The sequence below is a fragment of the Pantherophis guttatus genome, chromosome 4, assembly GCF_059756535.1.
Source record: "Pantherophis guttatus breed Tessera chromosome 4, ASM5975653v1, whole genome shotgun sequence".
NCBI classification, from domain to species: Eukaryota; Metazoa; Chordata; class Lepidosauria; order Squamata; family Colubridae; genus Pantherophis; species Pantherophis guttatus.
In genome coordinates, this window is record NC_142066.1 from 82,628,327 (window position 1) to 82,643,135 (window position 14,809).

Genomic DNA, 14,809 nt, shown 5'->3' on the forward strand with positions numbered 1-14,809 from the left:
GGGGAAACAGGTGGAAATTCACAGTATTTCAAAAATTAGATATTGTACTGTAAATTATGAAATTAACCATTTAATTGTAGTACTTCTGTTGTTTGTAGTTTATATGATAAAACTGTTTAAAATTCATTTTCTCTTTCCATTTTTTCAATTTATTTTCACAAAATGAATAATTTGGAGCTTTGATACCTTTCTTTAAAATATTTTAGATAAAATGCACTGTATTTTTTCAATTGCAGGTAGCATCTGTTTTTGGTATATACATTTTGGGATTTATAGATTCAGCCAAACTACAGAAGATACTTTATGCACATATGGTAATATTTCCTTTATATTTTTAACAATATTCTTTGGTAAAACTGGTTTCTGAATGTTTGTACTTATAATTATTCCCCAAAGAATGTTGTTGTTGTTTTTATTAATAACAAAATGTTATCTCACTTTTTAAGCAGTGGTGGGTTTCAAAATTTTTTACTACCGGTTCTGTAGGTGTGGCTTGATGGGCGTAGCATGGCTTGGTGGGCGTGGCAGGGGAAGAATACTGTAAAATCTCCATTCCCACCCCACTCCAGGGGAAGGTTACTATAAAATCTCCATTCCCTCCCCAGTCCAGGGGAAAGTTACTGTAAAATCTCCATTTCCTCCCGATCAGCTGGGACTTGGGAGGCAGAGAATAGATGGGGGTGGGACCAATCAGAATTTTTACTACCGGTTCTCCAGAACTGGTCAGAACCTGCTGAAACCCACCTCTGTTTTTAAGATAACATTAAGTGTAAGAGAGGTGTTCTTGACAGAAATATACAGAGAGCTAAAGCATTCTTTAATTCCTGTAAATCAGAATAGCATTCAGAAGAGACTTAGGCAGGCTCCTCCCTTACCCATTGGAATAAAACAGGAAGGGAAGATAAAGGTCACTCAGGCTTGCAAGATTTTATTAATATAGGTAGTCCATTAACCTATGACCACAACGGAATCTACAATTACAGTCATATGTTGTGACAGTTGTTAAGTGGGTCACCATGTGACCCTGCCCAGTTTTACATCTTTTGCAGCAATAATAAGTAAACACATTAGTCATTAAGTGAATCCATTGTCCTAGTTGCAGTCATAAGGCAGATCTCACCTGATTGCAATATTCTGTGGTCATGTGATCACTGCTTGTAACTTCTTGATTCCCCCTTGACTTTATTTGTAAGAAGGAGCAGTGATCACAAATAGTGATCAGATGATTACAGGATACTGCAGGGTAGTTGCATGCTGATTGCAAGCACCCAAATTGCAGTTTAAGTGTTTACAATCATTTCAAGAGTTGTTTAGTTGCTGTTTTTTTAAAATAAACAAACATGGTTGTTAATTTGTTTATAAATTGAAACCTGAAATGTCATCATGATATAAAGTTAGGAAAAAATCTCAATTATTTTACAAGATTACTTTATATTTCTGAATATTTTGTCAAATTATTTTAAATATTTTAAATAGTGTAGAAATTAGCATTTTATACACTTTGTTTTTAAATATCTTGTAGTGTAGATACTCTACATAATTGTCATGCCTCTGTAATCTTAATTAACATCTTTATTTATGTCTCATCAGGTATCACTTGCTGTATGCTTTGTCTTTATGTTTGGAAACTCTATGTTGATGACATCCTATTATGCTGCCTTTTTGATAGTCAGCTGGGTAAGTCTTAAATGAATAGCCAATAATGATTTACTTAGTAGTCAAGTTATTTAAGTTGAATATTTCATGCAGCTTACGCAGAGCCCAAAATTTCTATTTTAAAACGACACATTTTAAAGTGAATTTTGCCCCTTTTTATGACTTTTCTTGCCATACTTGTTTAAGTGAATCACTGCAATTATTAAGTTGAATCTGGCTTACCTATTGACTTTGCTTATCAGAAGGCTGTAAAAGGTGAACACATGACATGAGATCACTGCAACTGTCATGAATCTGAGTCAGAATCCAATCTGAGTCGGTTACTGGGACTAGAGATTTGTTCTTCCAAATTGAATGCATGCCCTCGTTCATTGCAATGTGAGGTTACCCATGAGTTCAGGTCTCCTTGTCTAACTTGTGTTCTTGTCATCTTGTTAGCTTCCTCCCCTTTTGTCCTACATAGTGACAGGGCAATCCATGCAGGGAATCTGGTAAATTATATTAGAAGATTCTCTCACCTTCAAATAGTCTTTGTTCTGCATGCTTTATCTTCTTATGGTAGCCTACTGCTACCGTGTTCCCCCAAAAATAAGCCCTACCATGTTTTTGCGGGTGCACCCAATATAAGCCTTATCGCCAAAATAAGCCCTACTTAAGCACCTGCACAGCCTCCTGCCTGCCCATTCCATCTGGTTGCTTGTGGTGCTGTGGCTGTAAGGCAAGGCAGGAAGATGGAGCTGCCCTATGCGCCCCGCAGCGGTTTACCTCAGGGCCCCCACACCAAGGCCATCCATGCCCTGACACCTATCTTGCCTCGCAGTGGCAGCTCCACCAGTCCTGTCCAGTAGTACCTTGCATGGCCGCTGGCGGATCCAGATCCACACTCAGATCCACACACAGATCCACACGGCTGCCAGGCACCGGGACATCACATCAAGGGCATCGTTGGGGGAGTCCGGGGTGGAAATGTACAGCTGAGTATCATCAGCGTACAGATGACATTTCACCCCGAAACCACGGATGATCTCACCCAGCGGCTTCACATAAATGTTGAACAGAAGGGGCGAGAGAACCAACCCTTGCGGCACCCCACACACAAGGCGCCTCGGGATCGATCTCTGTCCCCCTGTCAACACGAACCGCAACCGGTCGGAGAGGAAGGAAGAGAACCACTCTAACACGGTGCCCCCTATCCCCAACCCCTCCAGTTGGCGCAGCATGATACCATGGTCGATGGTATCAAAAGCCACCGAGAGATCTAATAGGACCAGGACAGAGGAACAACCCCTGTCCCTAGCCCCCCAGAGATCATCCACCAATGCGACCAATGCCGTTTCCGTGCTGTGCCCAGGCCTGAAACCCGACTGGAACGGATCTAGATAAACCGTTTCCTCCAGGAACCAGGGAAACTGTTGCGCCACCATACTCTCAACAACCTTTGCCACAAAGCGAAGGTTGGAGACAGGACAATAATTTGCTAATACAGCCGGGTCCAGGGAAGGCTTCTTAAGGAAGTTACCCTCACTCAAAGAAGCATTGATAATCCGCTGGAGACAGTCTCATGTAACCTCCCGGGAGGCCAGTACCAACCAGGAGGGACATAGGTCCAGTAAACACTGGCCGCACTAAGTCTGCTCAGAATCCTGTCCACGTCCTCGGGAGCCACAGGGTCAAATTCCTCCCAAATGACATTCCCAAGGCCCGCCTCCGTCACCCCGCCTGAAACTACCCAGTCAGAGTCCAATCCTTCCCGAATCTGAGCGATTTTGTCATACAGATATTGCACAAAGTCCTCAGCTCTTCCCTGTAAGGGGTCTTCCCTCGCTCCCTGATGGAGTAGGGAATGGGTCACCTAAACAGGGTGGCTGGGCGATTATCTGATGACGCGATAAGAGCAGAGAAATACTCAGATTTCGACGCTTTTATCACCACTAGGTAGGTCTTAATATGAGACCTCACCAGTGTCCGGTCGGATTTGGATCGGCTGGCCCTCCAACCGCTCTCTAGGAATCTTTTCCGGCGCTTCATTTCCCTGAGCTCCTTGGAGAACCAGGGAGCCACATGGGATTGGCACCGGGTCAAGGCCGCAAAGGCACAACGCGATCCAAGGCTCCAGCGGCGCCCTATCCCAGGCGGCTACCAGGTCCTCGGTCAAATCGTGAGCCAGAACCTCAGGAAATGGCCAAAGCTCCCTCTGGAATCCATCAGGATCCATCAGGCGCCTGTGGTGGAACCACCTAACTGGTTCCGCCTCCCTGCGGTAGGGGGCAGCGGTACAGAAGTCCAGTCGGAGGAGCGAATGATCAGACCATGACAAGGGTTCAATGACTACATCCCCTATATCTAGATCATTCAGCCACTGACCTGAGACGAAAATCAAGTCCAGAGTGTGTCCCCCCGTGTGCGTCAGGCCATGAACTACCTGGGTCAGGTCCATAGCCGTCATGGAAGCCATGAACTCCCGAGCCGCTTCCGATGTCTCGCCGACAGACGGCAGGTTAAAATCCCCCATGACCATAAGTCTGGGGGTATCCACCGCCACCCCGGCTATCACATGAGCAGCTCAGGCAGGGCTGCTGCTACGTGGCAGGGAGCCAGGTACGCAGTCAGCAGGCCCATCTGAACCCCACGACCCCACTTCACAAGGAGGGACTCACATCCAGCTATCTGAGGAACAGTGGCCTCCGTCGGACTCAGATCTTCTTTAATAATAACCGCCACTCCACCGCCCCTACCTTGAGCCCTCGGCCGATGGAATGCACAGAAACCTGGTGGACACAGTTCAACGAGGGGGACCCCCCTCCTGTCCCAATCAGGTCTCTGTAACACCCGCCAGGTCCGCACTCCCCTCCTTAATCAGATCAGAAATGAGGGGGGCTTTATTTACCATGGACCTGGTGTTGCACAACATCAGCCGAAAATTCGGGCCTTGAGGATCTGGACTACCCAGGAAACAAGAGGAGCCTTGGGGGCTGGAGCGCGCAATCACTTGGAGATAGCGAGTGCACACTCCCCGAACATGATGTGGCCACCTGCTCCGGCCATATCTGCCCCTCTCAACCACAGTACCGATGGAGCAACCCACCACAGTATGGACACTGGCCCCCTCATTTATACATTTAAATATAGATTTTATTGCATAGAGACTTAAGATTACTGTTAAGATTACCTTGATTAATTTAATTTTGAATATATGTCTTTTTAGGATAGATAAAATAGAAGAAATAGAAGAGATAAGAAAATATAAGATAGAATTAATAGATGAAAGCCTCTTTTGGTTAAAATACTGGAAGACTTTTTAGTGGGATATTATAGACCAATATAAACAAAGACAAGGAAAACAAGAATAAGACACTTCTGGTTTGGCATCGCGGTGAGACAGTCAGGGAAATAGTGGGCTCTGACGAGTCCCGCGAAAACCCTGGCTGCTGGACCGCCACCGATGGGTCTTCGGACCGGAACTGTCCTGCAGGGATGGGAAAGAAAGAGGGGTGCCTCGGACGACCGAGAGGAACAGGCAAGTTCCTCAGAGGTCAGAGGGAACCCTCTGTGAGTTTATGGCGGGGGGGGCAGGTATGGTGGCTGCCACGAAACTGGGACAACTGGGCTAAAAAATGTGCTGGAGGAAAGCTGAGTAAAACAGAGCTCTTTGAAGCTGGGTGAGTGACAACAACCTAGGCTTGCAACAATGTTTGGAGCAATATTAATATTTAGAAGACCCCTAGCCTAAAACAGAGGCTATGCAACCAAGGGGCTTTGGAAAAATTTTTAAACTGCAACTTTAAAGAGACAAAGACCCGAGAAACAACTAATTTTGGAACAGAACTAAGGTAATTAATCATGGAGATATGGTAAAAAGATTAAACACTTAAAAATTGAATTGGATTTTAAAAAGAAAAAAAAGATTTTGATATTTTTTAACTTAAAAGAAGAAGAAATAAATTGGATGGTTATATAATAGCAAAATGGAGCCTTGCATGGCTAATGGAAAATGTGGATTATAGAGAGACACCATCTGACCTAAAGAGGAACTTTGTAACTTCTCTTTGTTATGGGAAACTCTGAATTTTACAGATAAAAGTTACTGGATTTTGTGGAGGAGGATTTCCCCCCCCCCCCCGTCTGCAGGCAGCTTGATTTTGGTGGAAAAAAAAGGAATTTACAACGGAACTCCTATAGTTGAAATAATAATAATTCAAATACTGGCGCAAGAACAGAAGAAGGATTAAGTGCAGGCTCAAAAGAAAGAGAATTGATACATTATATCCGGAATAAAAATAAGAAAGAGAATTAATCTGATTTATGGAGAACAAAATTAAAAATTTGGAAAATGGAAGAAAATATGCGTTTGCAGGCGAGGAAATGAAGATAATGTGATCAAAAATAAAATAAAGGTGGATTGTAATAATAAAAGGGAGGTTTCTATAGAAATTAAGAATGTAAAAAGGAATTAATAAATATATGTAAAGGTATGGTTGAAGCAAGAATTATGTTTTAATGTTAAAATGTTAGGAAAAAGAATAAGGATAAATATGATTAAATGAAAATGTTAAAAGGAATTTATAAATACATCTAAAGATATGTTTTAAGCAAGAACCATATCTCAATGTTAAAATGTCATGAATGTCATGAAAAAGGACAAAGATAAATATGATTAAGTGAAAATAAGCAATGCATAGATGGATGGAAACAACAAAGAAAGGATTAAGTAGGGATCAATAGTTAAACCAACTATGAATATGCAGTGTTTAACATCTACAAAGTAAAAATAGATATGCTGTGTAACAGTCAGAAAACAAAAATGAATATGCTGTGTTGAACAGCCAAATAAAATGGTTATGCTGTGTAACAGCCAAAACAAAACTGAATTTTATTTATTTATTTATTTATTATTTATTATTAATTAATTAATTAATTAATTAATTAATTAATTATTTTTATTTGTTTGTTTGTTTATTTATTTATTTATTTATTTATTTATTTATTTATTTATTTATTTATTTATTTATTTATTTATATTTATTTATTTATTTATTTATTTATTTATTTATTTATTTATTTATTTATTTATTTATTTATTTGGATTTCTATACCGCCCTACTCCCGAAGGACTCAGGGCGGTGAACAGCCACAGAATAAAACACATAAATACAAAAATTTAAAATAGAATAAAAACGAATTAAATAATTTGGCTGAGACAAATTTAAAATACCTAATAATTTAAAAACAAATTAAAATTTACATTTAAAAGGGGAGAAGAATATGCCGTGTAACGGCCAAAAAATAAAAATGAATATGCTGTGTTTAACAGCCAAACAAAAATGGGCATGCTTTGTAACAGCCAAAAAATAAAAATGGGTATGCTGTGTTCAACAGCCAAAAACAAAATGGTTATGCTGTGTTTAACAGCCAAGAAATAAAAATGATTGGTTTAACAACATAGATAAAGATAACAATGCTGGGAATTTTAGGAAAATATAAAATGAGTTGGGATAATTAAAGTGAGGAGTGTGTTGAGAGTGACAGTTAAAATAAAATGAATAAGTTAGGTTTAATAATAGTAATAAAGAGTATAAATTTTGAGTTTAATAGTAAAAATAAAATGAGTATGTTGAAATTAAATACTTTAAGAATGTTTATCATAATTGTATGACTTATATTGTTAAAATATATCCATCTAAGCAAATGAAAGAAGAAAATGGAATGATAATTGGTTAGGATTTAAGATTTAAGTAACGTCTTTTTGGGGATAATGGCATAGTTAAATAGACAGATCTGAGGGAAATATTAAGTTGTGTTAATTGAAAATTAAGATTTGTAAGTGATTGGTATTAATTTGTGACCGGAGCAAAAGCTTCATTTTGAAAAGATGTGTTTTATGTTTCTGTTTTAAAAATAATAATAAAAAATTATTATAATAATAATAAAGAATAAGACAAATAGATAACAATAATGGATGATAGTCTGGAAAAACATAGATAGGATTGTGAGAGATCAAAGAAGAATACTGAAAGAAATGACAAGTGTCTTTACAACAGTGTTAAAAACCGGAAAGAAAACTACATCAAATCCAACAATTACCATGGTATCCCCCTCAACTCAATGATCAACAGAAGGATTGTCAAAGACCGAAAAATCCATGGTAATTCCAACGATGCAGGCCATGCAAACCACTTTAACACTGATACAGAAGACGATAATGAAGATGCAGGAGAAAATGTCCAGTAACCATAATGAACTGAAAATAGATATCCAGTCTTTGGATGGCAAAGTGAATGATATTCAAGACTCAATCCACAAAAGTGAACAGAAAATAAAGAACATAGAAACCAAACTGGAACAAAATGAAAGGAAACTGGAACTGGTAGACCAAAAACTGATGGCCCAAAACAGAGAACTTGAAGATTCCATTATTCAGCTGGAAATGGACCGGGCAGTGTTTTATCTGAGATTCCAGAATGTAACTGAAGGGAAAGAGGAAGATCTGGGACATGTAATGACAGAAATGATTGCAGAGGCCCTACAGAGGGACAAGCAAGAAATAATAACAGAATTGGACGAGGTATACCGGTTTCAGACAAATTATGCTAGAAGACACAAGTTGCCAAGAAAGGTCCATATTAGGTTTACTAGAAAAAAAACTCCATGATATGTTGTATAATACAACTAGAGAAGAACCAATGATATACAGGGGGAAGGAGGTCATAACATTGAAACAAATCCCCAGGAGAGTAAGGGAGCTACAAAGAGATTACCGCTTCCTTGCTATGCAATTAAACAAAAGAAATATCTTTTTTAGATGGACATTGCCAGAAGGAATGTTAATTACGTGGCAAGGGAAAAAAATAAAGATAGACAGTCTAGTAACAGCACAAGATTTCCTAGATCAACTGATAGGAATGGAAGAAGAACAGAGTAGCAAGGAAGAAACTGAGATGACAACCCAGGAAGAGGAAACTCCCTACCAACGAGATCCTAAAGAAGGACCTTTGGAGAAGAAGGACACAGAAGAAAAAGAGGACAAAGACACAAAAAGAAAGAAACCAAGAGCACAAAGGGTCACAAGGGCAAATAAATACTAACTCTTCTTAGAAAAATTAAAAAAATGGAAGATTGGAAATTATTATCGATTAATGTAAACGAACTGAACGAGATTAAAAAGAGGAGGCAGATATTCACAAAATTAGCTAAACAAAACATTGACATAATATGCCTCCAGGAAGTTCACATACGGAAACAAGATGAAAAGTACCTAGAATATAGTAAATTAGGGAAAACATTCACAGCGTTAGTGGGGGGGGAAAGAGGGGGGTAGCAATATATATTAAAGGAGGGATTGTCGCTGAACAAAAATATGCAGATCCCAAAGAAAGAACATAATGATAGAAATAGAGGAAACTTACCAATATTACTAGTAGCCATCTATGCCCCCAATAAAAATCAGGGAGAATATTATAAAAAATTACATGAACAAATATGTAAAATGGAATACAGAAATATTTGTATAGTGGGTGACTTTAACGGGATAATAGACATAGAAAAAGATTATAAGAGTGGCAAAGATAATTTAAAAAAAGGGGGACAAACTACCTAAAACCTTTTTCAATTTGATAGAAGAATTAAATTTAATAGATATTTGGAGGACCCAACACCCAAATGAGAGAAAGTACACCTTCTACTCAAATCCCCAAACATCATGGTCCAGAATAGATATGTTGTGGGTAAATAAAGAATTAGGATTTGAAATAGAAACAGCAGAAATTAATCCCAACATATGGGCAGATCACAATCCCCTGGAAGTAAAATGGAGGAACCCAAAAAGAAAGAAGTTCAGGAGATGGTGATTAAATTTACAAGTCTTAAGAGAAAAGGAATATATAGAAAAGACAATTGGAGAACTGAAATTTTTTTTAAAAAAACTGAAAAGCAACATACATCCCGAACTAATCTATGGGATACGATGAAAGCTTACTTAAGGGGGATAACAATAACATATAATGCACATAAAAATAAAGAAAAATGGAAGGCACCTAACATCCTTCAGGAAGAAATTGGAAACATGGAAAAGAAACTCCAACTAAGCCCAGGAGACAAAGTGGTTAAAGAGAAATTGACAGTACTGAGGCATAAAATGAATATATTAGAACAGGAGGAAACGGCAAATAAACTTAGACAATCCAAACAATACTATTTTGAGAACGCAAACAAGACGGGCAGATGGTTGGCCTATAAATTAAAGAAAGAATATGAAAGGCGGATCATCCAACAATTGGAAGATACGAAGGGAAATCTACAGAATAAAGAAGAGGACAAACTCGAAATTGCCCAAGAATACTACACAGAGCTTTACAGTAAGGAGGATGTAGTAATAGAAAAGATTGAAGAATATTTACAGGAGGAAGAGTCCCCATTAGTAGGAGAGGAGGAGAGAGAAAGGCTAAATAAAGAAATTACAATTGAAGAAGTAAGAGTGGCAATTTCAAAACTTAAAAATAACAAAACACCAGGCCCAGATAGAAATCTACAAAAAAATTGACGAAATAATAACACCAAAATTATTGGAGATATGTAATGAGGCCCTATTGGAAGCAAAAATACTAGAATCGTGGAGGGAAGCATATATCACACTACTTCCGAAAGAAGGTACAGACCAAACACAAATTAAAAACTACAGACCGATCTCCCTTTTAAATATGGATTATAAAATCTTCATGAACATAATTGCGGAAAGACTGAAAAGAATATTAAATTCCATGATACATCCGGACCAGAACGGCTTCTTACCTGATAGACAAATCAGGAATAACATAAGAATAGTTGTGGATACTCTTGAATATTATGAAGCTCATCCGGAGAAGCAAATGGCTCTTGTATTTTTGGACACCCAAAGGCTTTTGATAATCTTAATTGGAAATTTATGATCGAACAAATTAAAATAATGAAATTTGGAACCAATTTTGAGAAAATGATAGAAACAATTTATAAATTAGAAAAGGCAAGAATAATAATAAATGGGGACATGACTAATACATTTCAAATTAAGAAAGTTGTAAGACAAGGGTGCCCATTATCACCACTGCTATTCATCTTGACACTAGAAACCTTGTTAAATAGAATTAGGAAAAACAACAAAATAAAAGAATTAAAGATTAGGGGAGAGGAGTATAAGATACAGGCTTTCACGGATGACATAGTGCTCATCATAGAGGAACCTTTAGAAACCGCCCGAGAATTTTGGAGGAAATAGGAAGGTACAGGGAGGTAGCTGGATTTAAATTGAATAAAGGGAAAACTAAAATGTTGGTCAAAAATTTGACAGAAACGCAAAAGAAAGAATTAGAAAAGGAATTAGACTTACAAATTGTAAAAAAAATTAAATATTTAGGGATATGGATATCAGCAAGATACTCAGCCTTGAAAGAAGATAACTATACACCTCTGATTAAAAAAATAAAACAGGATTTGGAAAAATGGGGGAAATTGCAACTATCATTTTTGGGAGGATAGCATTGATTAAGATGAATATCCTGCCCAAATTATTATATCTATTCCAAACGATACCCATCATCTTAGATAAAAAATTTTTTCGCAGAAATTAACAAAACTATTAGGAAATTCATTGGGGCTGGGAAAAAAACAAGAATTAATTTGCGATCGCTACAAGACAATAGAAGTAGGGGAGGCTTTGGACTCCCAACATGGGAAGTATACTATAAAGCGGCACCCTAGTATGGATAAGGGAATGGATTAATCTAAGAAACAAAAGAATTCTAATTCTGGAAGGGCACGAAAAGAAAAAGACCAAAACATATTTCCATAGACACAGGATAAGAGAAGCATTAATACAAGTATGGGACGAAATTAGAAGAAAACAATACATGAAAATCCCGAACTGGCTATCAACGATGGAAGCCATGATATAACCAAATACATTAGAGATTAATAAAATGATTAGCTATAAAGAGCTTCTAGGTAACCAAAGAAATCTCAAAACTAATCAATCCTTAAGCGAGCAGGGGATATATATTGACTGGTGGCCATACTTGCAGATCCAATCTAGGTACAAAAAAGATAAGGAAGAATTTGGCATTGAGGTGGAAACAAATAGATTAGACAAATTACTGACAGAAAAAAAAGTACTATCTAGATTATATAACTATCTATTAGAATTGGATAGGGCGGAAGAGGTAGTAAAAGAGCCAATGATAACGTGGGCCAAAAATATTGGACATAATATAAATTTGAATGAATAGGAGACGATCTGGAATAGAAACTATAAATTAACAAAAGCGGCAACATACAAAGAAAATCAATATAAAATGTTATACAGATGGCACCTAGTGCCCGCGAGATTAGCAAAAATTTATCCAAATGTAAGCCAAGTGTTGGAAGTGTGGATGTCACCAAGGTACCTTCTTTCATATGTGGTGGTCCTGTCCCGAAGCGAAAAGGTATTGGAGAAAAATTCAGAATTGGCTACAAGAAGTAATTAACGAAAAAATTGAGTTGATACCTGAAACATTTCTCCTGGAAATAAAGACGAAATATGGAAAAAATAGAAGATATTTAATCATACATATACTCATTGCAGCTAGAATAGCCTATGCCCAGTATTGGAAAGGAAAGGATATACCACCAGAGGAACATATTATTCAGAAAGTTCTAGATTGTGCCGAAATGAACAAATTAACGTTAGAATTAAATGAGAAAGAAGACTCAGAATATTATACGGTGTGGGATGATTGGTACAGGTAGATTGATAACCAAATAAAGAATAGATAAAAGTTAATACAAGTTTTAAGATGCATATAGGAATGTATCTGAATGATGAAATGTAAAGGTAGAATCAATGCAACCTGTGTATAAAGATAACATTGTCTGACTGTATTGTACTGTATTGTAATATAATAAATTTCAATAAAAAAATTTTTAAAAAAAGAAAGACTTCCATTTTAGAAATAAGATTTCTTCAGAAATATGGAACATTGTTTAACAGACAAATTATTTTTATGAATATTCCTGTTCATGAACAAAATTCTTAATATACTGTGAATCTATCTGCCATGCTGTTAAAGCAGATTGTCATCTCATGAACCTCATAGAATAAATAATAGCTTGTTTGTTGTTTATCTATTTGGGGTTTTTTTATCCTGCCTTTATTCCTTTGTATAAGTAACACAAGGTGAAGAAGATATCTAATACTTTTTCCTCAAACCCCCCCCCCCCCAACAACTCTATGAGATGAATTGGGCTTAGAGAGAGTGACTGGTCCAAGATTATCCAGCCAGTTTTCATGCCTAAGGTGGAACTAGAACTCACACTCTCCTGTGAACTATACCACCACCATAACTACTATTCCAAACTGCTTTGTTAATGTAATATATGATTAATTATATAATAATTATTATATAATTACAAGTAGTCCTCGACTCACAACCATAATGAAGCTTACCCATTACAGTGAGGTCGTGATGGCTGTTAACTAAAGTGCCCACATGATTGTCTCTTTTACAACAACCCCCCCCCCTCCAATCTCTGGTCTTCCTGTTCTGGTTGTTAAATGTGTGGGTTGTTAAATGGAGCATGGAGTACCTGAGGAGCCTGAGGCACCATGTGCTTGCTTCCTTGGTCTTGCTTCCCACCCACCAAACCCCACATACTTCTCCTCACCCCGTGCCATCCATTGTATACCTTTCGAAGATCTCAGGAGCTCAGGTTAGTGAAGGAGATAGGCTGCCCCATTCATGGGCCATATGGTCAATCTTGGAAGCGGCCACCATTCTGGGGGCAGCAGCATTGAATTGTAGGTGCTCCAAAATGGTCGTTACTTCTGGGATCACACCCATAGACCAGGAATAGAGTGGCTTGCTCTGCTCCCTTAACACAATCTCTGGATCACTGCAGAGCTTTATAGAGCTCATATTAAGAAAGCATAGCACACCTCTGTGTTCCTGGGCTATATGGTGTGATGCTGAAAATGGCCACCATTTTCTGGGGGATACATCAAATTTTGGGCACTCTGTAAATGGTGGCCACTTCTGGGATCATGCCACACCGTCCAGGAACAAATAAACTTAGGGAAAACTCTGCTTTCCTAATGGAAGCTCTGGAAAGCTCTGGAGTGATCTGCAGCAATCCGCAACTCATATTAAGGAAGCAGAGGAAGTCGCTCAGTTTCCTGCCACAGGGTAGTAGTGAAGGACCTGTATATTAATTATATTATATGTTTTGTGTAATTAACAATACCTAATCAAATAGTGCACTGTTCTAAAGTTGCTTCTGCTGATTAGCTGCTTAGATCAGCCACATGAGGAATAATGTACACATGCTTTCTACCAATAGATTTCTATTCTAAATAATCTTAAAACTGCTAAATTCCATTCTGGAACTACTATAATAATATAGCTATTACTACACATAATTTTGTATATAGTAGACCAAACTGATTACTTCTGGTAAGTTTATGCAGATTGCTACCAAACAGCATATTTTTTTCTAATGCTCACAAATTGGCTACATGGAATAATCTGTTCCAGAATTTCACCCAGTATCAGTATCGGACTCTTAGTCTGTAGTCCCCTTTTTCCACTCTTTGAAGATTAAAAAAAAATCAATCTTTTTCCATTCCTCTTGCATTATGCTTATTCTCTATGATTTTTCAGATTCCAGAAGTTAGCCCCAAGTTGGTATTTGAAAGCTCTTTCAAGATTCTTAGATGTAAATGTAGTGCTTAAGATTTAAACTGTTTAATGGAAGCCAATCTATAGCAATCTCTTTACATACCGTGTTTCCCCGAAATTAAGACAGGGTCTTATTTTCTTTTGACCCCCAAAATATGGCCTTGGCATTATTGGGGGGGGGGTGTTGTCTTATCCCTAAACCTCGGCCCCGGAGCACCAACCAGCTGCTTGCTGGTGCCGCTTATGCCGCTGCCTCAAGCAATCTTCCCATGTAAACAGCATGAGGTGAGGAGGGGGGCAAAGGGGGGAACAGGCCACACACACACTTGCCATCCATATGGAAACGGGGTGCTTTTCTTTTCTTTGGGCAGAAAATGGCCGTGGCTTGGGACAAGCAGGATTTCTGGTCTTGGGAATGCTGGGGTGAACGAAGGCAAACTCCGGAATTAAGGCATGAAGCTCAGGTGGGGGGG

General features: G+C 38.2%; 1 protein-coding gene across 4 annotated transcripts in view; it reads left to right on the forward strand.

Annotated features, from left to right (window-relative positions):
- DPY19L1 (dpy-19 like C-mannosyltransferase 1) overlaps positions 1-14,809 on the forward strand; it is a 170,587-nt gene that overhangs the window by 50,506 nt on the left and 105,272 nt on the right. For all 4 annotated transcript variants that reach the window (XM_034409296.3, XM_034409389.3, XM_087894069.1 and 1 more), the window contains exons 11-12: positions 237-314; positions 1,591-1,677. In XM_034409296.3, coding sequence (XP_034265187.1) covers positions 237-314; positions 1,591-1,677 — 165 coding nt within the window. The remainder of the gene's footprint in view (positions 1-236; positions 315-1,590; positions 1,678-14,809) is intronic.